The 25,009-nt window shown below is 47.9% G+C and overlaps 2 protein-coding genes across 2 annotated transcripts; one reads left to right on the forward strand and one right to left on the reverse strand.

The window, feature by feature from the left end:
* Nucleotides 1–1,447: 1,447 nt before the first annotated feature.
* Nucleotides 1,448–19,296, reverse strand: Sc2 (trans-2,3-enoyl-CoA reductase Sc2). The gene is made up of 12 exons (XM_077693593.1): nt 19,118–19,296; nt 17,643–17,693; nt 16,154–16,205; nt 15,970–16,014; nt 14,005–14,108; nt 11,376–11,488; nt 9,539–9,644; nt 9,061–9,133; nt 8,183–8,226; nt 6,103–6,160; nt 3,592–3,726; nt 1,448–1,815 (listed from the first exon to the last, which is right to left on the reverse strand). The coding sequence occupies exons 1-12, from the start codon at nt 19,121–19,123 to the stop codon at nt 1,688–1,690; spliced, it is 915 nt and encodes a 304-aa protein (XP_077549719.1). The 5' UTR covers nt 19,124–19,296; the 3' UTR covers nt 1,448–1,687.
* Nucleotides 19,297–20,382: 1,086 nt separating this feature from the next.
* LOC144162876 (dnaJ protein homolog 1-like) lies at nt 20,383–23,917 on the forward strand. Its single transcript, XM_077693590.1, has 3 exons — nt 20,383–20,581; nt 21,527–22,411; nt 23,059–23,917. The coding sequence occupies exons 2-3, from the start codon at nt 21,533–21,535 to the stop codon at nt 23,293–23,295; spliced, it is 1,116 nt and encodes a 371-aa protein (XP_077549716.1). The 5' UTR covers nt 20,383–20,581; nt 21,527–21,532; the 3' UTR covers nt 23,296–23,917.
* The last annotated feature ends 1,092 nt before the right edge of the window (nt 23,918–25,009 follow it).

The following is a 25,009-nucleotide window of genomic DNA, read 5'->3' on the forward strand; positions in this document are numbered from 1 at the left end:
ATTTTCATATTTGTTCTACATTTCAATATTTCTTTAAATGTTATTTCTTCTTAAGAAAACAGAACAGAAAATTGCAAGCAGTGATAGCAATTCTGCCACAATTTTCGTAAGATTCGAATATTCTTTTTAATAAAATATTTTTGTTACTATCGCCAAAGCAGAATATTCCCGGCTCCGCATCCCCAGCTATCCAGACAAGAAGCCACCAGCCCGAGAAGACTACAAACTTCTCTCCCCATCGCACCTTTCTTCACGCGACCTACCCCACCAAATCCCGGCCACTTGTAATTTCTGTCCCTTAATTGCCTGGCACGCTGGACCACCAAGTATGGAAGTGCACCCCAAGCCTACCCCCAACCCTTCCCCCTCTTACGAGCAGTGGGTGGCCTGCCTGGAAAGTCCGGACCCTGGGACCCAGCGCATGCTGGTGAAGAGGGCCTGGACTGCCAGCCAAGGCCACGGCATCCCTAGAGCCACTAGCTTATTTAGTGACTCTAGCCATCCCGGACTACGGACGCCCCCCACCGGGCGGGTGCCCTAACAGCAGCACCAGCGCTCATGGAATAAACATTTATTCCTCCTCCCCCTGACAGCTATAGTTATGCATTTTCAGTTTGTAGTTATGTATTTATTGTACACATTTTTAATACCTTGGAAAATCCTATGGAGGAGGCCGAGGTGCAATCTCAGCCCCCCCCCAAGCAAAAATTATGGCTACGCCCCAGACCGACTACAGACAGGCCAAAATTTTCGCACATAAGCTAAAGAAAGCCTATCGTCTTTGAACGTTCAGGATTGTAACGCAGGCACCTGACAGTGCTAAATATTCGCTCACGTGAGTGTGGCAACTGCAAGGCCAAAAACAACAATTAAAGCTGACTACGTTGAGTGAACCCGAGCAGGTTCTAATGGCTAATAAACATCATTTTAGTTTTGTGGCTGTTGTCATCCACGCCAATTTTGGCCCGGTTACATTCCAGGCCTTTTTTTTTCTTATTTAAAGAGCCACCTGAGTGGCTCTTTATGAACGCACGTCCCACATGTAATGCCCTCATACCGTTGCGTTCATGCAAGTCATTTCACGGAGTAAAAGTCACCGTCATTCCAAGGTGGATGGCCTATTGGCCACAAGCTGCCGCTCCGACCACGCCACACCGATGTCTTGCGTTTTCTGCCTCGCCAGATTTGGGGTCCCAACAGGCATTGCGCTCATGTAAGCACAGGACTGCAGTAGTGCATGACGCCTTCCTTTCTTTTGTTACAAGAGCCAGGCTAGACCAAGCCCTCCAGGCTTAATTGCAGACTTGCTTTCAGAGTTACTAAAACCGTCTTGGAGAAAGAGCGGCATAGATTGATATGCATTCTGGATTTGACAAAGCTGCACCGCCTGAGTGCTCCCCTCACAAAAGTAAGCTACTTTTTTCATGCACAGACAGAACACACTGCGTACGAGGTGAAAAATGCAGTTTTATTTTAAAGCCCCCACAAAAACACCGGAAGAGAGACCAAAGCAGGAGGAGGTGGTCGAGTATTATTTGTTCGTCCCCCGATGCTTGGCCACTGGAATGCTGTCTTGTAGATGAGGACGGTGGAGGCCCGAACAACACTGCATACGAGACGAAGAGGAGCTGAGACAAGTCAAGACGAGCTGACCACAAGGAAAAACTTAAGAAGAGGGCAGGACTGCTCAGATGACGAAAGGCAGGATGGCCTTTCGCTGGCGAGGGTAGTTGGGGAACTCGGCCTTGTACTGCCGGTGCTTGCCCAGGGCCCACACGGTCATCTGGTAGAGTCCGGCCAAAGTGAACAGTCCGGCTGCGGCAGGGAATAGGGGGCCGGGCAGCTGAGCATGAGGGAGTTAAGAAACTCCACACGCATAGTCACTACATACCAAAACGCAGGACTGCAGCTCAATTTGGAGAAGCTTACTTGTCCTAGTGGTAAATGCTGTGTCGCCACTCCAACACCTCCCATACTCCTGACACTCTGACAGAACTTCTGAGTGTCTTTAAGGGGGGACGTGGCTCTTAAAACAGCTTCCTTTAATTTTGAAGCAAACTCCGTGAAACTTGTCCGCCTTGCTGCTTTTTTCCCCACTGATTTTGAATATGCGATAATTTTTTCAGCTGGTCAATTAATTCCCAAGATAATTAGAGATAATTAGCCATTTTTGGTTAAACAATAGACGACAAAACAGTGTTGGTCATAAAACTGTAATCTTTGTATTTTCCAATACCATGAACCTTAGTGAATGCAATAATCGAAGCGGTTTCTTGATGCATCACTTGGAACTAATTTTACAGCTGATTAAACTTTGCTGGCACCAGCACAAGGAACTATATTTCGAATACCCATTTGAAGCACCAAAGTTCAGTGAGCTGTAAAATTAGTTCCAAGCAATGCATCATAAAAACGCTTCTCTAAGTGCATTGACCAGGGTTCACGTATTGGAAAATACAAAGATTTCAGTTTTATGACCAACACTATTTTGTCTATTGTTCCTCCAAAAATGACTAATTGTCTCCAATTATCTTGAGAACTACTTGACCAACTGAAAATATAATGGCATATTTGAAATCAGGGAAAAAAAAGCAGGAAGACTGACAAGTTTCACACAGTTTACTTAACAATTAAAGGAAGCAATATTGTCCGGTCTGCCTAGCCCCTGCTCTGGTCTAGAACCATGAGCGTGTTCGTAGTGCAAGCAGTGCGATGTCAGTGTTGTGCGCCAAACACATTCAGCGGACAGTGAGGGTCAAGTCTGCACACAACCGTCCTCTGCTGTGGAAAGAGCTCTTGGGTTATGCCAGAACCCGTTCAGAATCCACAAACCCACGAGTGGTGCATTTGAGAAGAACTTGACAGAGTGCAAGGTCGGCAGGAGGGGATGCACATATCGACATGCACTACTTTTGACTGCAACCTCTGAGCTTCTGCAGCCTTCAAAGTGGGATTTAAAGGCCAACTGCACTCAAATTTCATCTCGACCAAATTTATTTTTAATGTGCAGTAAGTACAACCGAATCAGCTAGGACACGAGTGGTAGCCCAGTGAAAGCCTCGTTATTCAATCAGACGCATTTAAAAAAGCTACGCCGCAGACCACGCTGTACCTGCCGGCAAATCGCCTAAACAGCCTGTGACGCTCCAGCCGTGTGGGGCTTTTTTCCTCTGGCCAGCCATGCAATGCAGCTGGACAACCGGTCAAGCTCTGCTGCGAACGCTTAACCCATTTGCTGCCCCATGTACGCGTAAAGCTTGCGCACAGGCTTGCTCCTGAGCTCCTGACCGCTCGCTGGATGTTGCAGCTGTCCGGATCCTCGCTGGACGGCTGCAACGTCATTTTAATGGCCGCGCTCTCCTCGATTTCGGTTTCAAAATCGATGATTTTTGCTGAACGCTTGCGGCGGCCACGCACGTGTATTTCAGCTGTTGTATTTTGCATGTTGCTTTCTTTTTCGGCGGACTGTACGGAAACAGCGTTTTCAAGGGGTCAAAATTTCGAGTGCAGTTGGCCTTAAACGCTCCTGAACGGCACGACACATGCACCCTCAGCTAATTCACTTGATTTGGCGAGAGCGGGCAGCCTCACCGGGCAGGCACTGTGTCATGAAGGTGAAGGACGCCCAGGCCATGACCTCATACGTGTAGTTGGGGCAGGAGACCATGTCAAACAGCTTGGTGAACGGGTTGGCAGTCGGCACGGGGATGCGGCGCTCCTTGGTGCCTGCACCACAGGCACACGCGCGTTGGAACAGCATCACACCGCACGGTATGGAACGAGCCCACAGCTGTTCATATTCACAATGCAATAGCAACAGCATTTTCAACAGGAAGAAGAAGTGTACAGAGATCAGGGGCGGTATTCTCGAGTTTTGTCCCTTTTGCGTCCCTTTCAAAAGTGTCCCTTTTGGCGAGCCCTGATTGGCTAAAAGCAAACAACCGGAAGTGACGTAACACAAGCACAACAAACCTACTGCCAACGCCCACTGCTTAACCGGAAGTACGTCACCATGAAAGGGACTCAAAAGGGACGTTTTCAAAAGGGACAGTTACGAGAATACCGCCCCAGGCCTACCAAAGGCTCATAGGGCTCGAATGGCAGTGCAGACAAACATGTCAATTAAAAAAAAACTAATAAAACAAATTTTTAGCCAATTCGCAAACAATACGGAACACTGCTTACTGAACAGGCATTAAGACAGGAATACCCAAATATTGTGGGCACTTATACAACATCATACTTTCTTCAGTTTGTAGTTCGTTTGGAGAAAGAAGCATGAGGTATGCAATAAATTAGAGTCCTTTTCCAGTATGTTGTTGAGCACCTGGGTATCAGATACGGTTCCTTACTGCGTAAATCTGCGGAACACCACGGGCAAAAAAGTTGGGTTGTATCTATTTGCACCTGAAAGATCAAAATGATGATGTTTTTACTAGCTTCAAACGTTACTGGCCCATCATGTTTTCTCCCACAAAACGACTGCACACAGTTCTAAGTCATGGTCAAATAAGAAAAAAAAAAGAAAGAACACTTTTCCTCACCTTATCAAGCCTGAAATGGAAACTGCCACTAGTCAGTTACTTCGCTCCAGCTAAGTGCATTTGTGCACTGTCTGACACTGTTCATTAACTCCTGCAAAACAGTTTTGCACTTTTTGCACAACTTGAATGCACACCACAAGTGGTATGCAAGGCATGTGCATTTTGTGGGTATGCGCATGGTATGTGCGTTTTGTGCGACCCTTCTTTTGCACTTTAAACGCAAGTAATATACAAAGTTATTTTGTTTCCACAAAAAACTCTGGCAAAGCAGTATGCCGGATGCAAGTACTGCAGAAAAGGTTGCCTCTTGTAATGGGCGAAGCAAAAAAAACTTTTCTTTTGAAATAACCTTTAAGCTAAGTGGCTGCTGTACTGTCATGATCGTGCCTGATGTGTGCCACTACAACTGCACCCCCCCTCCCTCCAGCACAGTCCACTGGCACTCTTGCATGGATAATGAACGCTGCATTGGGCATTTACGTATACCGTGTCATCCCCACAGTCGCATCAATAAGATTCCCATCACCGTGCCTGTACAATGTCACCTTCACATTACATTTTAAAAAAGTTTCTTGGTAGCACAGTTTTATGCATTGACAGAATTTTGCTGAGTATTGCATTTTCCGCACAAAAAATTCAAAAAATTCAAACTATGGGGTTTAACTTGCCACAGTGGAGGTTTCTGGATTACCGTACTTACCCGATTCTAACGCGCACTTTTTTCCGGAAAAATAAATAGAAAAATCGCATGCGCGTTAGAATTGGATACGAAACCGAAACTGCCGAAACAGCGGCAATTTCGTCCCACCCATCGCCATCACCATCTCAAATGGGGCCTAAGCTTTTAGCTCTTTTAGCAACACTTTTTCGGACGCAGGAAGCATAGGCGCCGATGCTTTTCTATCGGCGTTCACACAAATCGTCAAATCGTTCCACTTGCGCGCTTGATAACAGAAATGGCAGCAGCGGCTCTCACGCGTTCAAAACGAGCAGTCAGTTGAAGCATGCGCCTCTGGAGAAGCCCGCGGGATGGGTGTGCGAGGCGTGGGCCACGATCCCATCAACCATGGTTGAATGTTCATTCAAAACTGTGGCATCGCGAACACGCTTCACGGCACCAAGGACGAGATGTTGTGGTCAGCGGAGAGCGACGAGGAGTGAGATGAGCGAGATTACTTCGAGAAATAAATCGCCCGTTTCTCTCGCATTCGTTTTTCTTGCTCACAAAGTTCCGTGCGCGTTACAATCGGAGGTGCAAGTTTTTTCGTTTTTTTTGCCAGGAAAATCGGGTGCGCGTTAGAATCGGGAGCGCGCTAGAATCGGGTAATTACGGTAACTTCGACCATCTAATGATCTTTATTGAGCGCCAAAATCTCGACACATGGGCATTTCTGCTCGTCGCCTCCATCTGAACTCCCCAGTGCTCTGAGGTGTTGTTCTTTGGAGTAGTGAAGCGCACAAGCCAACTTAAATCCTCCGCCAATGCACCGGCGCTTTGCTCAGAAGAAACAAGACTGCTACGCCACGGAGCTTCACAAGAAAAGGGGGCTTTTCTCACCTGGGGGCCTTAAGTTCCGCAGTGCCATGTGAATGCTCAAGTTTCCCAGCTCTGCAAACTGAAGAGAAACAAGGACGTGGGTGAGGGCCCGACTGCGTGACAAGTTTCGGCAAGCAACTCGCCTGCACCGGCCAAGGCACACACACTTTTTTGACACTCGCTTAATTACTTTTTCCCAGCTCTGCGAACTGAAGAGAAACAAGGGCATGGATAAGGGCTGGACCGTGTGACAAGTTTCGGCAAGCAAGTCGCCTGCACCGGCAAGGCACGCACACTTTTTTTTTTGCCACCTGCATAGGTTATTTTGTTTTCATAGCAGTTCCAGTCCCAGTTAAGAAACAACGCACAGCGCAGACGTGTTATCAGCAGCCCACTAATCTGTGAATGCTGCGAGTGTGGGGCCTGACTACCTGCACCAACAGAAAGGAAGGTGCTTTGAAACCACCTACGGATCCTGTTTCAAAGATTTCTGAGCCAGTTCTCCCTGCCCAAAGAGGCTTATTATTGCGGAAGATATGTGACAGCCACTCATACTAGCAATGCAAGTGAACATTCACAGTATGTAATCGGATCTGCACCCACGGGACAGCTTTGCTTGTACACAAAGTTCTATTCTGGAGAGCAGTACCAAGCTGTAGCTAGAACTACCTGCATCGATTCGAAGTTGCCACCAACGCCACGACGCAACCATGCTGGGAACACTTCACGCAATTCACACTTAATGACATGGGTACGTCAGGTATAACCCATACGATGAGTTATCAACTCTGCCCATTTGCTGACTATATCTCTATGATAAGCATTCGTTCCTAGACCTGCACCTGGAAGTCAGAAAACTACTGCAACTTGGTCAAAGATGTAGCTTCCATACACTGCTGAAGAGACCTCTTCTTCCTTATTTCCTCTTCCCCCTAGCTTACCGTATTTTCGCGCGTATAACCCACCCCTGTATATAATCCGCACCCCTACTTTCTGCCCACCGGAAAAGAAAAAAAAAATCCTCGCGTATTGCCCACACATTTGATTTCAGAAAGGCTGCACCAAAGCTACTGCTCAAGCAACACATCACGTACTATGTAGACAGAAAAAGCGCATATTTAGCAGATAGAATATACTGACTGCAAGGTGAAAGTCACCATTCACGTCGCTCATTCGTGGGTTTATATAAATCTTTCGTCGAACTAATAAAATTCAGTTGTTAGAGTGCGCTCGTCCTTGTTTTTTCTTCCTTGTCCTTGTATGTTTTGCGCGATCGCTGCCATGGAAGGCTTAGTCAGTGTTACTGCGTAGGAGCTTCACGACACAACGCGCACTGCCGTGAAGCTGCACTAAAGGAAACATCTCGCGTATTATTCGCGCCCCTACTTTGCCCCTGCAATTTTCGCATTTTTGGTGTGGGTTATACGTGCGAAAATAGAGTACCCAATGTTCAAAGCCGGCAAACTAGGCACTTCAAAGCATTACTCAAACATACTTTCCATTTGGCTATACTAATAAGAAGTAGAAATGAAACCCACTTACTGCAATGAGCCCCACACAATATCACTAGTACTGCCGTAAATAGAACCTCAACACACTGCCGAGATTTGATGCTTATTTTAGAAGCGTTTCATTTCATTTCATTTCTCGGACCCTTAAAGGACCGAGGGCATTAGATAAGGACAAGGCTTGGACAAGGTGTGGATCGCGTACAATAAACACATTAAACAAGAAAAGAACAATACACACAAAAAAAACTGTACATTATTGAAGGAAGAATAACAAAATAGACAGATTTAGGGAAAAGTACAACTGCGTGTGCATAAAAAAAAGACAGGGCTATGACAATTATACAACAAGAAAAGAACGACAAAAAAAAAAACGATACATGATTGACGGAAGGATAAGAAAGTACAGTGGTTCAGAGAAAAGTATAACTGCGTGCACATAAAGAAAGGACAGGGCTAAGGCAAATATAAAACACACGGAATATAGGAGTTTAAGTTGTTGCATGTGTCCCTGAAGCTGTTGTGCATGCGGATACGGGCCACACTATGCAGACGCTAGCAATGCTGTTTGAATGCGTTTTACGAGCACTCACCAGAAACGCAGTCAGGCCTCCAAAGACTTGAATGGGTCCAAGGACTGTGTTGGAAAAGTGGGATGTCAGCAGATTGCCAAGCGCGTCCCCCAAACACAGTGTCGTATCAAGCCTTCAGCTCGGCCCTTTTCAGAAGCTCATGCAATGTGTTTCGGAGGATTATGCCTCCATTACTTGGTCGGCCACAGAAATAGTCAAAGCAATGCCATTCAAAAAACGGCCACACCTGCCAACCTATGCAATGCAGAATCCGTATAAAGCTTCCGTGGCAACAGATAAATGGTGGTGTAAAAAAGACGCACGCTGCGTATTTGTCAGAGGAGTAAACCTTTGGTTGCAGGCGATGTATTTCTCCAATTACAGCAGCCGACTGTTTTTTCAGACTCCGAAATTCGGACTTGCTGGATATTTCGGACTTTTCCGAGAAACCGCCAGTTGTGCCATAGGAGAAACGACTCACGAATTTTTCGGACTGCTCTTTTATTCCGACTGTTTTACGTTCCCCTCCAAGCCCAAAAAAAATCGGTCGGCTATTGCAAAGTTGTACCACCAGCAATTGCGTGGGTCCTGAATTGCAACGAGTTACCTTCGTAGCGACAGAGATTGCCGATGCCTGCTTTGGAAGCTGCTGTGAGAAAGTTCTAGTGTGAACAAAAACGTCGTCAGGGAGCAACGACTAAACCACCTAGAAGTCTCGTTCACAGTGTGAAATATCTGTTGGCCTTCAGCTCTAGCGAACATACCTGACAGGATTGCCAGACAGCGGCAATCCTGGGGAACCCGGGAGTTCTTCCACACACACTTTAAAGTTCCCCTACTTGTGACTTCGCACATCCCGCCTCAGTTCACTGGCACTCATAGAGGGGAGCCTTCCTTACCAGGTGCCGTGTACAGCGGGTGGTTGACATAGTAGCCAATGTACAGTCCGAAGAGCCAGTAGTAAGAGCAGTTCTGCAGGACAGGAGAGAAAGGAATTGTAACGGGGCACCATGTGTGGGCTCCACGTCTGACAGGGCCGGGCAGTATTGCAGAAATACTTTCCCCTATCTGTATTTTCTGTACTGAGGTATGCAAGATGCTCTTACAATGTTTCATAGGCGACCCTGCACTAGGCATAGATGCCTTGTTGCACTTATTTTCACAAATCAGCTGACAAAGAAATTACTACTTTTTCAATGCTGCAGATCACGCTATTCTGCTCAGAATTTGTTAGCTTAAAACGAAAGTGATGTTTTGATCCGCGATCACTTTGTTATTGAGGCTGGTGGCTTTCTTCCCGGGGACATCGGGCTACCTTCGTGGACTGCGGGGAGTAATCATGCGAAACAATAAGCGAGGAAGGAGGCTGCGGCGTACCTTGAAGAGGTTAGTGATGGGCATGGTGCCGTGTGAGAAGCGGTGAACAAACAACGTCTCCAGCAGCCGTTTCACGTAGTGCACGGTCCAGCAGGCAGCAGCAACCCTGCAGGGCAAGGATGGAGGATTAGAAGGCACCACAACAGCGCTCGAACCCCAAAACACGGCCAACTTTAGAGTAGGGGGGGGGGGGGGGGGGGGGCAAAGAACTCAAGAGCACTCTCCAGCATTTTATTACACACTCAATCACACCTTATCACACATGGAAACAGTGGGGCTGAAACTTAATGATGAACAGCCATTCCGACATCTTGAAAGCGCACGGATGCTACAGTGCCGGATAACACCAAGTTTTCCACGTAAAGCACAAAGAGCAAATAAAAGATGAAAAATAAACTACACTCGGCAGTGAGGGCATTTGGAATTTGGCGGGAAGCAGAAGCATCTAAAAAATTCACTCAATATGTATAAAATCACGCATTTTCTGTCCGGTAAAACCTGCGTGCTTAAAGAAGAACTTTCCCTTTTTTCAAGGTAAGTGACCACGTCTGAATGCAACTGGGCTTAAACAGAGGTCACGAAATCAATCCTGCTGAGTAAAAACACCTTATGCCACAAAAACACACACAAAAGTTCTATGAAAAAGCGGAAATTTGAAAGAAAAAAATGGCTACACTTACGCACATAACCCCTTCAACACTAGCCGGCAGAAAACACTAACAGGCTTATTCACATCTCCTGACTAGGCACCAACTAGCGTACATCACTGAAAACTATATCTGATATGTGGCCAGCTTCTGTAGTATCACTACCGTTCCTCTTCAGGGACTTGACTGCCTTGACTAGATATTGCGTGACCAAGGAAATTTCAGTCGCCAGTAGGACTTGCTTCGGTACCGACCAAACATGGCCGACACATAGTAAAAGAATTTGCACAGCCCCGCAGCACATATTTCCTATGTAAATTCCACCACTAACCACAAACCCACACATAACATTTGCATGAAGGCAAGTACACTTTCCCGTAGTTGTTTAACCAAAAGTCCTCACATGAACAAGTGAAACAAAACAAGCCCCTTTCTTTTTCTTCCTTACTTCACGTAGACAGCAAACTAATTGCACGTAAGACAGGCTGAGAGAGAGGGGGGGGGGGGTTCTTGATGAAGAGTGCCAAGTTGAAAAACAGTGGATTACTTTAAACCACATAAAAAAAAATCCCGGGGACATCTCCACTAACGTGAAACCTGGAGAGGGGCGAAGCATGCACTGTATAACTGTATTCTTGGGGCCTTGGCGTTTTTGCCAACGGCGACGAAACCGTTGGGGGGTAGAGGTATACAGCTTTGCTGGAAAAGTCTCGCGTCTTTGAAGCATGAAGCTCTCTAGCACGAGGCATGAACGAGTGTCTCAGCATTTTTTTCATACGCGTTACGAAGCACTCGCGAGGCGTGAACGAGTGTCCCGGTGTTTTTTTAATGCGCGTTACATTCTAGCGCGAGGCTTAAACGAGGTTCCTAGTGTTTCAGTACTGTGACTACATGAGACGATGATTACGACGACGACATGAGACGCCAACAGCCCCAGCCCCTAAAGGGCTTCGCCCCCCCAAAAAACAAACACTCTACAAGTCATGTTTTGTTTCTGTCCCTGTCACCTCGGTGGCCCGTTTCCCCACCCTCCTTAGCAGGTTGTGAAGTGAACCAGCTTCCCTTCCCTTGCTTTGTGCACCCTGGAAGGTGTCCCACTAATGGGTCGCTGGAGCAGGGTGGAAGAGAGTGGTGGAGTGAGGCCGGACCGGCCAGTAGTGAAAAGTGAGGGACAAAGAGAGAGAACCCACTTGACGGCCATCTCCATGTGGTGGCGCTTGGCGTACTGCCCGTACATCCAGCTGGGGCGGGCCACCGTGAGCAGGTACAGAGCCAGCGGACCAAAGTACTCCACCAGGAACACCTGGGACAAGGGCAGGAGAGGGGGCATGGAAGGAGGAGGCCTCCAGTGAGCCACACCGCAATCGACGAGGACGACAGATTAGCTGACAGACGACAGATGACAGACAGAGACCGACAGACAGCGTTTCAAGGCCGGGAAGATTTCCCTTGTGGCTGTAACTTGGAGCATCAGAATAGAAAGGAAATACCTTCACAGAAGAACATGAGCTTTGCATACTTAAAACTTTGAAGTGGTCACAACAGCAAAACAAAGGTGCAGTTTTAAGTGCGAATGCACTTTATAAGCGACCCCAAACCTTCCACCGCCGGCGGCGGCGGCGTCCGCAGTCCTCCTCTCTATATATAAAAAAAAAACAGCATCCGGCGCCAGGTTTCGATCCGAGGACTTTGCGGCCGCAGCGCGACGCTCTACCGACTAAGCCACGGACGCGACGCTGATATCAGTGTTAGTAACGCGCCTTATATCTTTAACGCAGTCCTCCTCTCTCTATAAAAAAAAAATCAGCATCCGGCGCCAGGTTTCGATTCGAGGACTTTGCGGCCGCAGCGCGACGCTCTACCGACTAAGCCACGGACGCGACGCTGATATCAGTGTTAGTAACGCGCCTTATATCTTTAACGCATTCAAACTACGTCGTCAGCGGCGTGCGTTGGTGACTCAGCGGCGTTATAGCGGCTTGATAACTGCGTGGTGTACACGTGATACTACAAACCCGATGGAAGAGATGGAAGAGAAGGCGGCGAGGGGGTGGGCTGCGGGGGCCGAGCGCAAGCGCCGCAAGCGGGCCGACAACCGTGCATTCGCACTTTCACATTCTCCCCCTCGGGGAAATGCGGGGGAATTTTTCCATTGTGATCACTGGTGGTGGTGGTGGTTGTGCAGTGGTGAAATTAATCGCCACTTTGCAGTGCTGGTTCTATTACAACGGTTCTATCCCACGGTTCTATTACAAATCCAGTTTGTTGCTGCTCTGTGTGAAAGAATTAAGAACTAACGAGTTGACACTTCAAGTTGTCTTGAGACTGAAGTAAAAAAAGTTGGGCCGAATCCTGAATTCTGCTTCCGATGATCACTAGATTGCGAGACTGCTGTTATAAATTAATCTAATTCTGCACAAACAAGCCCATTGAGGACCGTTCTATTTAGGATCACGTCTCCTGCGAGACATCCAAAAGCTGCAAGCTCCTTCTTAGAGAAGCATATCGAGGCAAATTTTAGACACATTGAAATTTGGGGGCCTGTCACAGTCAGGCGCTGTGCAGGGGTGGCAGGTGGGAGAAGGGGGTTTCCAAATGTGCTGGAGAATTCAAACTTGCAGCTGAAGTCAAATAGCAATTTCGACTGGCAAGTTGCCAGCATCTTCAACATGAAACCTGCCATCCTTATCAAGATGACATGGACCTGGCAAAGCCACCAGGGTTACCACTACCACTGAACATGGTGAGCGAATGACCAACATCACCACACAACTGTGTTATACCCCTGTCACATGTACACGAAAAATGACATGAAGTGTTTAAGGCCTTAAAGATACCAAATGACATTAACTGGTCAGGCTGTGCTACACGCAGAAACGCGAAGGCATTAAATGTGTTCAGCACGATGGTGATGATGACCAAAAAGAGAAATGCACTCGTATTTCAGAAGCTTTTCACGTAGCGAAAAATGTCTTACAAAGTTTAAAAATGTTTTTTTGTGAAAGAAAATGTTATGAGAAATAGTGTTTTCTTAAAAAGGTTGCGAGCTGTTTTTAAAAGTGGCATCAGCAGCTGTTGTCACCTGTCAGCGGTAGCCAAACCCGAAAAATTTAAACGACGAGTAACAGGAAGTTTTCCCTTTTGATGCTGTTTTAGTGAGCCTCACCTTCTTTGAAACTTTGCCACTAAGAGTGCACAAAAGGTCTTCTTTCTAAATTCACCAACGTTTCCGCGTCAACACTCTGGTGCTGAGAGTTTCGTTGGTTTCATTCGGTGCTCATCGCATTCGAGAGTAGGCAGATTTCAGGCATTCGTGAAGGCGAATGAGTTTTTAATCCAAGAATGACATTCCAGCGAAAGGCATTAGATTTTTGCGAGTAGCAGCGAATTAGTGGCATTAAAACTTTTAAGGCATGCGTCATCCCAATGTTGCTGTACTACCATGTCAGCACAGCATCATCACAGCCCCGCTGAGTTTTCGCATTAGTGGTTCAAATAACCATTTGCAATGCTGTTTCCCTCCTCTGCACTTTTCATGGTTTTTGCGAGGCACTACTGCTAGACAAGTTTGTTCGAGGTCTCATTAGTATCAGTCAGTGGGCTTGCATCATCACTCGTGCATCCTTGCTCAACAAGAACTGCTTTTGTTGTTATTTAATGTTTTAGACGAAGGGAAGACAGGTTTTTTAAACCTACCAGGAACTGGAGCCTTGCATGCAAAGAGCAGCCCTCGGACAAAAAACGCCCTTGCTTACTATACTGTTACCTAATGCAGTTAAACCTTGCACACAAGATGGGAGAGAGTGTGAGTTGTCTTACGGTCTTCCAGCCAATCTGCGGTCCCAGGTCCTTGAGGTAGAGCCGGTCACCAGACTGCAGTCTCAGGTCTCCCAGTGTGCTCTCATCCTTCAGTGCCTTGGCCTCTGCACAAGAAGCAGGGCTCCTTACAACCCTCGAACTGCACAGCTCTCGAGCAACACGCCGTGAGCTCCTACAAAGGTGGCACACTTGACTTTCTGACAGGTTAGCAAGGCACTAAAGCAGTGCTTGAACCGATGTTTCAATTGCCTGCACCCCTAAATTCAAGACACTATTCCCTATTGCGGCTACAGGTCCAAGGCCCGCAATGAAGCCCTCCCATAAAATTGTACCAGCCAGAAATGGACGCCTGGTTGCCCGTTCAGCTTACTGCGTCCTTGGATCGACGCATGAGCTTCGATGTTTGAAAACCAGCCCAAGATGTGGCACCAAGGGGGAGTGGGGGACAAAGCAGGGGACCAGTGAATTACAGGTTACCTACAAAGTGAAATTAACAGCTCTGTAATTGCTGTTTTAGGAGAGCAAAAAGAAAAGAAGGCTGGACACCAAATAAGTTGTCCAGGAGAGTAGTTTGTTAGGTCTGGAGTGCTTTAACTGTCCGTGCCTCATCCACTCTGTCAATTTCTTGTATTGTCATGGTCTGAATTAACCACACTACATCGAATATGCCCATGCCTTATTTGCATCTGCGCTGCGCAGTTTACACCATCTAATTTGTTACTTGACTATCTAGACAGTTTTGAGCCTTTGTTTATCTGAAATTTGCAACAGAGGATATAACACCATGAGCTTTTTTTGGCCGCCACAACAACTACCGTAACGATGTTCGCTATGTGTTTTCATGCTATGCCAGTTTTCAAAATTTCATGGTAATTGTTGACTTTGTTCATGCACAGGTTGAACATAATAACCATGTGCTAAATTTGGCCCAGCGGGCTTGCCACTGGGTTGCCTTTGCCAAAATCAGCAAATGGTTGTGGGGAGTGCACTTTGTCACTAGAGAAGAGATTTTAATTGACTACTGAAAATATGCATTTTAGAACTCGCTTTGATGTCTCCTTAAAGCAAGGTTGTACATGGTAACAACATGCCAAGTTAAGACGGTTGAACAACATACAAGCAGGCAAAAATTGTACTTGTCCTGCAGCAACGGGAATGCGCTCCAGAGAATGGTGAAAATTGCTACCTCTCTAAAGCTCAACTTATACAAAAGGTTGTCTCTGACTAATTACTTTATACAGGACGTCCCTGACACAATGCCAAACTTCACCAAAAGAACTCATTCCTATCTTTAGGGCTTGGCTGCCTTAATAAGACAGTAAATTTTCAGTACTGTAGTGCTGAGTGAAACCAGGACACATATTGCGGGGCCTTCAAAACATTTCCCCTGATTTGCTGCTTCTTAGCAGTTTTGCTTCGCGAAATTGCACTTGAAAACACACCCCAGAGTACAGTAGCCAACTGATTGTTCGGACATGGAGGGGAACGAAAAATAGTCCGAATAAAAGAGCAGTCAGAAAATTCGTGGGCCATTACTCGTATAGGATAACTGTCGGTTCCTCGGGAAAGTCCGCAATATCCAGCCAGTCCAAATTGTTGGAGTCAAAAAAAAAAAAAAAAAAACAGTTCGCTACCGCAAATTTAATTTTTTACGTCCAGCCATGTCACATTAGGATGCACATAATGAAAATTTGACCCCAAAGTATTTCTTGTTGAGAACACACGTTGATTGATCGATTGTGGGGTTTAACGCGCCGACGCTTCATGGGCGATGAGGTGCGCCATAGTGGAGGGATCCGGATTAATTTTGACCACCTGGGGATCCTTAACGTGCGCCGAAATCTCAAACACACGGGCATTTTTGCTTTTCGCCTCCGTCAGAACACACGTGCAAGGGTACGTCTAACCCTGGCTGGTACGCGATCCGGTGAAGTAGAAGCCAAGTGAAAAGACCGGGTCACTCACTCGGGTCACTCTTCAACGCCTGCCTGTCCGGGTACAGCTTGGGTTCTGCAATAAAGGGAAAAAACAGTTGTGTTGGCTGCAACCAGAGCTGCCACGGAGAACATCTGGTGAAATGTTGGGAAGGCAGGCAGAGGGATGTTCTGTTCGCCTCTTTCGAAACAGGAGGATGGGGAGGGGGACTTACGTGTGCGGTAGATCTGCCTCTTCACGTCCAAGACCGTCGTACTCGGCGTCAGCTGTAGAAGGTCAAAGGGGCATTATAAAAATGTGCAGCCAATCAGTACAAAGTACGCAACACAAAAAAATTAAAGCCCTTCCACTCAATGTGAAAGCTGTCGGAAGTGCAGAGCAGCGATTCGCCATAATGGGCTGTAGCGCCATTGTCCGCTCACTGCTGCCACCCAATGCAATTCAAATTTCCCGCCTTCGCAGTGCTCGCACGCCCCCTGGCTGAAACTGCGCCAGAAGAAGTTCTGTTCTTTTTGTGCTTGCTTTTCCTCCCGCACAGGCCGGCGTTGCACTGCCACTTTTTTTCGCTTACTATGGTAAAAACCAACCCAACGAGCGTTCCTAACTAAATGAACGAGGACGCTGCCGGTTAATTACGCATATTTTGTCTCAAATGTACCTGCAGTTTTCTTTTATTTGCGCTAAACAATGGGGAGATGTATGACAAGCGCGAGCGGTTCGAGTGTTTCAAACATCTATGACTATATAAATCGCTTGGCTTTCAAAGCCTCCGAGTTACGCCTCGACGACAGCCACTACAACGGAACGCCACGTGGCTCTACTTGACGACAAGGCGAGCCCTTAAAGTGCTCTGCACTTAAAAAGTCGCAGGAGCAAGGGCACGGTAATGAAATGCAGTAAAAGCAGTTGTCGCAAGCGTTACTAGCAAAAGTTTATAAACTGCTTACAAGAAAATGGAACGAACCAGACAGTAATCATTCCCATCTTTTAGTTAGAGATAAAGCGTGCTCTATTTTTTCGCTACGTAAGCATCTGTATTATTTTCCTGGGATTCGTGGCAACATCCCAGACACCTTTTCCTAATATTAGCCACCAACGTTACTTGTGAATTTCTCGCTTCTTACTCTCCTGTTATCGCAGCAGGCTGCCACAAATTCACTGAGCTCAGTGCTATGGCAGCAGCTTATTTCAGAATGAAGACATGAAGTGAACAGGAACCATTTAGAGTCCACAGCTGGTAGCACAGCAAGTTTACTGTCATTCACTCAGGGTTGTTCTAAAAAATTGCACAAACTAGCCCGATACAATCCATTGGACAGTTCCTTTCAATTTCTCTCATTTTCGCAGCTCCGGAAATGTGCGAAAGTGGAAGTTTGGGCAACTTGCGACAATTTCGTGAAGCGTACTAGTTTACAAGCTAGTTCGCACCATTCTTGATGTGTGCCATCCTTGTTGCACCGTTCTCACTCTGCAAAAATTGACAAAATCCGTGCGACTAATTTCCAGTATTCAATCACAGGAAAAAAAGGTGTTGTATTACCACGAGCACGACCACACACGTGCGAAATAGTTGGAGTGCGAAATATACGTTTTTCAACGGAGAACTTGAATGAAATAATACGTTGCAGTGTATGCCAGTGCACAAGCAGAGGGAGTCACAGCAGAGGAGGAGCGCTCTATTTGAGTAAACAAGCACTGCTCACCCCGTGAAGTTTGGCCACCGGCTTGTTGGTGGACCCCTGGACAACTTCGATCTTCAAGGTTGGTGGGCCACATGGAGGCAAGGGATAGTCATTAAAAATTGCCACACACGTAATAAAAAAAAAGTCATCGCAGCAAAGAAAAAGTGGGTTAAACGCAGCACATAGGTGCCTTAAGAAATGTGTTTAATTTCTGGCAGTTTCGTGGGGAAAAAAGAAAAGATATAGACTGTGAATGCACTGTTAACAGTTGCAGTGTACAACAGCTACAGATAGGGGCTCATTTTGCCCGTTAGGGGAAATCTCCAGGGTGGAGTAAGTTCTCCTTCCAATAGCGGGTCCAGGCTCCCTAAGAAAAGGAAATGTTGTGATATTATGTTGATACAACCATCTTTGTGATCACTGTAGAGGCAACTAAGACAGCCCTGTGAGTTCAATCACTCTCAGGTTTTATTTTTCACGTTTGATGTCGCAGGTCTATTGCGACGCCAATGTGACTGGCCACCCTAATTGCTTGAGCGCGCTTGACAAGGACGACGAAAGTGTTGTGGAAATGGACGGGACAGGGAAGTTTCCTTTTAATTGCGCTCGCCTCGAGCGCATGAGACACGTACCGCCGTCACAGGCCTTTATTGTCATGTTCCCGACGATGAGCCGAGTGCCGAACGCGTACGGGGCGAGGATCTGCACAGCTACAGCTGCCCGAACCTGAAACCAGCTTTCCGGCAGTACAGCTAGGTAGTTCCGCCGGCCCCGAAGCGGCGACTGCCTGCACCTTTCCTGCGGCTACGGCCGAACGAGGAAACTGGGGGCCCCGGGAAAGATTACACGAGGGGGAAAGAACACGTTAACGCGCCGGGCAGGCTTTTCAAGGCGACGCGCTGCGCTCGCGTGGGAAAGAAAACCCAAGAGAAAAACCTGCGTCAGAGAAAGGAAAATTATTTGAGTGCAGGGTGAGGCGCTAACACCACTCGCGCAATGCGGGATTTCCTTCGAGGCAAACGAAGAGATTCACCGGTACATCGGGTGCAGACCTAAAACCCCTGATTTCGACGAAAAGCGCGGTGTCGGCGCAGGCTAATTGAGTGTGCACGGCGCTTCAACTGCGACGAGGAAAGTTCGATAAATGCGATAGCGTGCCCTCGATAGCGGGATATTGAAGACGTGCGCTCGATTTCCGAACGGCGAATAAGATGAAAGCACGGGCCTGCCTTCGGGTTGCCCGGCGAAATTAAAAGATAACGCGTTGCAAAGAGTATAATTTTCACATTTGGCGCGGCCGGCAATGAGGAACTTGTCAATTGTGGCTTCTTAATTCAACGTTACCATGCAAAATTTAAAGTGCACTCGTATTTTAGTAGGAAAACGCCATAGCTAGCAATGGAACGTTCTAGTTAAGCGAGACGATCGTTTGTTTACGCCATCGTTCTTGATTCCGTTCTGCCCGGCGTTCTACAGAATGCAATAGCGTTGCTTACCTCCATGATCAGACTGTGGTGGCCGTACTGTGGCAGTGGTTATCGCAGCAGTATCGCGGCGAGAGGTAGAGCGATAGCGAAGATGCTTTTGTAGGAGACTGTCCGCCGCGTCCACCGCCGAGTCTTTGATCTCAGAAATGGGAGAGCGGCCAAAGAATCTGCGGCGGCGTGCTTGTGGTTTCAGCAGTTTCCGCCAAGCTGCTCCAGGTGCCGCTTACGTCGCAATATCAATAGTGATGATGGTGATAGTGAGTGTGCCCTAACGTTCTAGTTGCTCGGCTTCCTTCCTGCTCAAGGCGCGACCAAACCAGTAGTTGCTTTGTTGGTGTTTTCTCGTTATTTTTATTGCGCGAGTACTATTTGCGACCGTGCGTCCAGCGGCGAAGGACAGGTGGTCATCCTAAGTGGTACCCGAATAGTACCCGTGGCCCTCCATGTGGCGAACTCGTGCTGACTGAAGACCCGGACATGTCCCCAAAAGTCGCCTCGGTGGCATGGGTTGTACAAAAGGGAACTGTCCGGGGGAACTTGCGTCGTCCAAGAGGTCGTTATGGCTAGTAAGGTTGTGGCATACAAGTAAAGAGGCGTACCCACTCATGGGGATCGGCCAGATATACATTGAGTAACTCTGGGATTGGCCAAGACAGGCTAAAACTCCATGCTGAAAGACGGAAATCATGACGGAGAACGGAAATCTCGCACAAGTACCCTCGACGGACTCCTTTCTTCTCCGCAACATAGTCAGCGGCAGAGCCCAATAATACTTAAAACAAGATTTAAAGCAAGCAGAAGTTTTTTTTATTAGCTTAATTTCTTGCTTTTTGCGGTTAAATTGTGCTAAAATTCTAACTTTGGAGCAAAACTCTGAATTTTAAACGTTACGAATTTTCCAGAATATTCTCGAAGCTTCTATGACGACAATGGTGATGATGGTGAAAGAAATTGCAGCGCCTCTTTTGTTCAATCCTCCAATTTTTAAGAGCACCCATCTAAACGTTATACGACGGGCATAGGAGTACCGTCAGTACGGGACATTCGGTCCGTGCGTGTCGCTTTTGCAAATCTTATCGCGACCTAACCGAATATTTAAAAATTGTTGCGAAGCCATGAACTACTCAAATACCCAGGATAGCGAAGCATTCGTGAGCACAGGTTCTCACAGAGAGTCTGGCTATATGCTCATCGCTTTTCGTCGGCTGGCCGCCTCGGAGTGACTGCCTCGTCAGACGCTCGAGGGCGGCACTTGAAGCTTTTCCGGACTGTGACGTCACTCGTTCGGCGAGACGTCATGAGCCGAGTTTTCGAGACGTTTCTGGAAGCCTTGTTTCCGACGTATATACCCGTTCGCCGCATAGTAGTCGCATAGTTGAAGAAAGCATTCTGAGCTCTGTGTTCTGACACCTTTTTCGGATTACTACTTTCGAAGAGTGCCTACATTGTGACCCAAACTCTACACGATCAGAGGTAAGCGGACATTAATTAATCTGTTGTTATTGCACCTGTTATTGCTATATCTGTTACTTGGCAGTTGCTTTTCGATCAGGTCAGGCGTGCGCGCGAGATTGTGCAAATTCTCGTCATTTTGGCCCCGGTAGCCAGCGTTTAGTCGCAGGCTAGTTTAGCTTCGCTTGAACGCTCAGCCCGTGTACGTACACCACTTCGAGCATGTTGGTTGTTCAGTAACTGCGTGACCCTTCCCGCCATTTGCTAGGCGTTAGCTTCCAGCGAAGACTAGCCTAGGTCTCTGCTTTCACAGCGGTTAGCTGTAATAATTTGAAATGCAGTTGTCATTTATCCGCGCTTGCAGCAGTGCAGTGTGCCCGTAGTAAACACCAGGCCACCTTCGAGTGCCTGCGGAGCTATGACCTGCGAAAGAATTTTTGCCTGACCGACGCGAAGCTTCGATCAGGAGTAATTTTTTTTTTCGCACAGTACTTGGGAGACACCGCTGCATGCGACTTAGCGAGCTTGGCCTGTAAGTGATTGAGCAAAGTGCTGCCGTGTTACTGCAGCTAACACTGAGTGTCCTCGATGACATTGAGACCGTTTTATCGCCCGTTCAGCGAGCGGTCGCGCAGGCTACTCTGCGTCGGCAGAACCAGTCTCGATTCTTGCTTGCGACACACCGCGTATTCACTGGCGATGAGGGACACCGGGCTGGGCGAGCATGTTGTGGGGACATGCATGTGCTTAGCTGTCTCAGTTTTGTCATTTGTGTAGCGAAGGCTATTTGGGTACTACGTGACGGAATCGTCCCCGTTTGCGCAGTTTTGGCATGCGTACCCATATGTCGGGTCACAGCTGTTGGCTGGGTGCTTAAGCTTTCAGTGCTGCCGTCTGCTCGCTGCTTCTCGCAGTTTTTTTTGTTTGCTGGACCGTCGCGCTTACCGCGTTCTCCTCTTTTGACAGGATACGATGGGTAAAGACTACTACAAGATCCTCGGCATCAGCAAAGGTGCCAGCGAAGACGACATCAAGAAGGCCTATCGGAAGCTCGCGCTCAAGTACCACCCGGACAAGAACAAGACCCCCGAAGCGGAGGAGAAGTTCAAGGAGGTGGCCGAAGCGTACGAGGTGCTGAGTGACAAGAAGAAGCGCGATGTGTACGACCGATTCGGCGAGGAGGGTCTCAAGGGCAACGCCGGCGGTGGTGGCGGCGGCGGCGGACCCAACATGCCGGGCGGCCAGTCGTTCACCTACTCGTTCCACGGCGACCCGCGGGCCACCTTCGCGCAGTTCTTCGGCACCGACAACCCGTTCGAGAGCTTCTTCGGCTTCGGCGGTGGCCCCGGCGGCGGCGGCGGCATCAACATGTTTTTCGGCGGACCCGGTGGTGGCGCGGACGACGAGATGGACCTCGACGGAGATCCCTTCGGCGTCCCCATGGGCGGCGTACGGCCCGGCGGCAACGCGTTCCGCTCCCAGAGCTTCACGGCCGGCGCAAGGATGCCCGGCAGCGGCGGAAAGTCTCACGGCAGGCAGGACCCGGCCATCGAGCACGACTTGCACGTGACGCTTGAGGAGGTTCTCCGCGGCTGCACCAAGAAGATGAAGATCAGCCGCAAAGTTATGGGACCGGACGGCCGCACGCCCAAGCGCGAGGAGAAGGTGCTGACGATCAATGTGAAGCCCGGCTGGAAGGCCGGCACCAAGATCACCTTCCAGCGGGAGGGGGACCAGTTGCCCGGAACCATCCCGGCGGACATCGTGTTCATCATCCGCGACAAGCCGCACCCGCTGTTCAAGAGGGAAGGGGCTGACATTCGCTACGTGGCCAAGATTAACCTCAAAGATGTAAGTATTTCCTGTTGCAAATTGAATCTCCTGCGGTAGGCTGTATGTCCGAAGGAAGTTTTAGCCTTCTGCAATTGATTGGCTTCCGATCTCGCAATATTGACTCCACACATATCCTCGTTAAATTCGTAGATCCTCCTCTAATCTGCCGCGAATCAGTATGTAGAGATGTCTGACTAAACAAAGAACTTGCAAAGCGGGTATCATAATGCACTGAAAGTTCAATTTCATTAACAACATTAATAAAACTTTTGGAACAAGTTGAGAACAGAGCTAGCTCATGTGCCCAAGCGACTGACCCGGATGTCAACGGGCGCACGCGTTTTGGAAGGAGATTGCTATGAATCTGCCTTTCCTCTCGTAGTTTGTTTTTTGTCGCTGCAGTAGTTTATAAGCACATTAAGTCAAAAAATTGCAAAAACTTCTCGTGCCATGTTCAGAATATTGCCAGTAACGCACTACTTGTGCCTTGCGGAGTAACGTCAGGCTGCGGAGATGAGGCATAGCGGCAACTTCCGTTGCCGTTCTTAACTTGTTCAAGAGTATAGTGTCCAATTTCCGAAAGGTAGCTTCTGCACGCTCAGCACTAACTTTGAAGCGATGGGCGGACAGAATGCTAAATGCCGTTGCGTTTTGTTTACTTACAGGCTCTTTGTGGAGTGAAGGTGGATGTCCCGACGCTCGCGAAGACGAAGATTCCTCTTCAGCTGACGGACGTGATCAAACCCACCACCGTGAAGCGCATACAGGGACATGGTTTGCCCTACCCAAAGGACCCAACAAAGCGTGGCGACCTCATAGTCAGCTTCGACATCATCTTCCCCGACCACTTAACGGAAAGCGCGCGGCAAATACTTTGGGACACACTGCCCCCACACATCTGAACCCAGCCGCACGGACTTCTAGGCGCAGCTTTCGGTCCGGTGAAGTTCCCGAACAATGCCCAGACTGCGGGCGGATACTAGTAGCTGCCACTGCAAGTTTTATTTCGCGTGACATCAGATTTCTTTTTGCCATTGCAAGGTTTTTAGCTGCGAGTCCAAACGTGAACCGCCTAGTCTTCCACAACGAAGATTAATTGTGGTTGGTGCACCAGAAGGACTGTGGAGTGTGGCAGTTCCTAGTGTGTTTCGGGCCCGCTGCACCGGTGGAGGCCTGACTGTCTCGTCAACAGGACCACAAGAGTCGCTCCACTTTGTTCTTGCATTTGCGGTGCAGCGCTATAATCCTAATCTCAAGTACATCTCCCTACCGTTTTTTTTTTTCTTACTTTTTCTTTTAATTTATTTTTTTAGCAGAGATGGCGGCAGTGTTTTCTTCTCTCTTTATTTCTTTTTTCGGTGGGGAGTCCCTGTGCAGCTGCCGCCCCTTGTACATAGTGTAAATACAAACATAGTGCGCACTTTGTATGTAGCACAGATAATGGCGCCACTAAATGTCTGTGCGATAAGTGTTTTGTACAGAAGCAACTTTGTGGCTGTAAATAAATTATTTGCTATGTTCTTATTTTGGGTGTGGCCATTTCTCTTTTTTTCCTTTTCACCCAGCATTGCTCGGATTGTGCTGTGGGTCACAATATTTACACAATTCTTTTGCAGTAATTCTCAATGTGTTCGCTATTTCAATTGGAGAAAGAAATTTTCCAGTGTTTGGTGTGAGCAAACTTGAAGCCAAGCCAGGAGCAATCTGGACTGAAACGAATGAGTATGTAGGAACCAGGCTTCTTGTGCGAAGGGCAGGCATGATCCCGGTGAATGGGTTAGCATAAAAAAGCACAGAACTATCGTTTAGCGACTAATTGAGCCTATCCCCCGTCCCTTCCCTCTTTTTTTGAGGTGGGGAAGCGAACATGGCACAATACCGTAACAGCTCCCGTGCACGGTTTAAAGTGCTGGCCGTTTCGCTGCATTGCATATTCAAAAGCTTGTTCCAAGGTAACTTGCCGAACTACGTAGACTTTTTTTTTAAATTTCATAATTCGATATGTATGTGGTGCAGAGGAACTACCGGCAGAAAAACGTTCCCCAGTTGTGAAATGGTCATTCGACGAAAAGACAGCAATCAAAGCTCATGCCTCTGATCGTCACGTCAATATCCCTAGGGGTGTGCGAGGATTGGCGGTAGGTATGATGACTTCACAGCCGAACTGGAAGTTGCTAGTTGGTCGAGAGCTTCTCACGGCAGCTGACATTGTCATTGGTCAGTACCCTGGAACAGGTGCGTGAGAATTGTTGACGTCACAGCCACATGGCGTCAACATAGAAAGAAAGAAAGGATATTGCCCAGCTGACATAAAACAGCGCAACAACAAAGCCGTGGTAATGATGTATTTATGTTATGATCGAACGGACGTGAGCTTCTGACGGCTGTCATCGTCACTGGCCAATCAGCCTGAGTGGGTATGTTGCGAGACCTTCGCAGGAAGCGGGAATTTCGACGAGGGTTTTCGGGCTGCATACAGTCAATGGCCGGGAATTTCGCTGTCAGGTCCCGGCTACGGGGATCTGGGCACGCCGCTTTTTTTTTTTTTTTTTCGCCAATAAGTCGGCAAAGTAACGCGCCAACGACGCTCACTGATGCTCCGACAACCACAAAATA

This window comes from Haemaphysalis longicornis, unplaced genomic scaffold (assembly GCF_048455015.1).
Source record: "Haemaphysalis longicornis isolate Haplotype H1 unplaced genomic scaffold, Haemaphysalis longicornis Haplotype H1 scaffold_12, whole genome shotgun sequence".
NCBI classification, from domain to species: Eukaryota; Metazoa; Arthropoda; class Arachnida; order Ixodida; family Ixodidae; genus Haemaphysalis; species Haemaphysalis longicornis.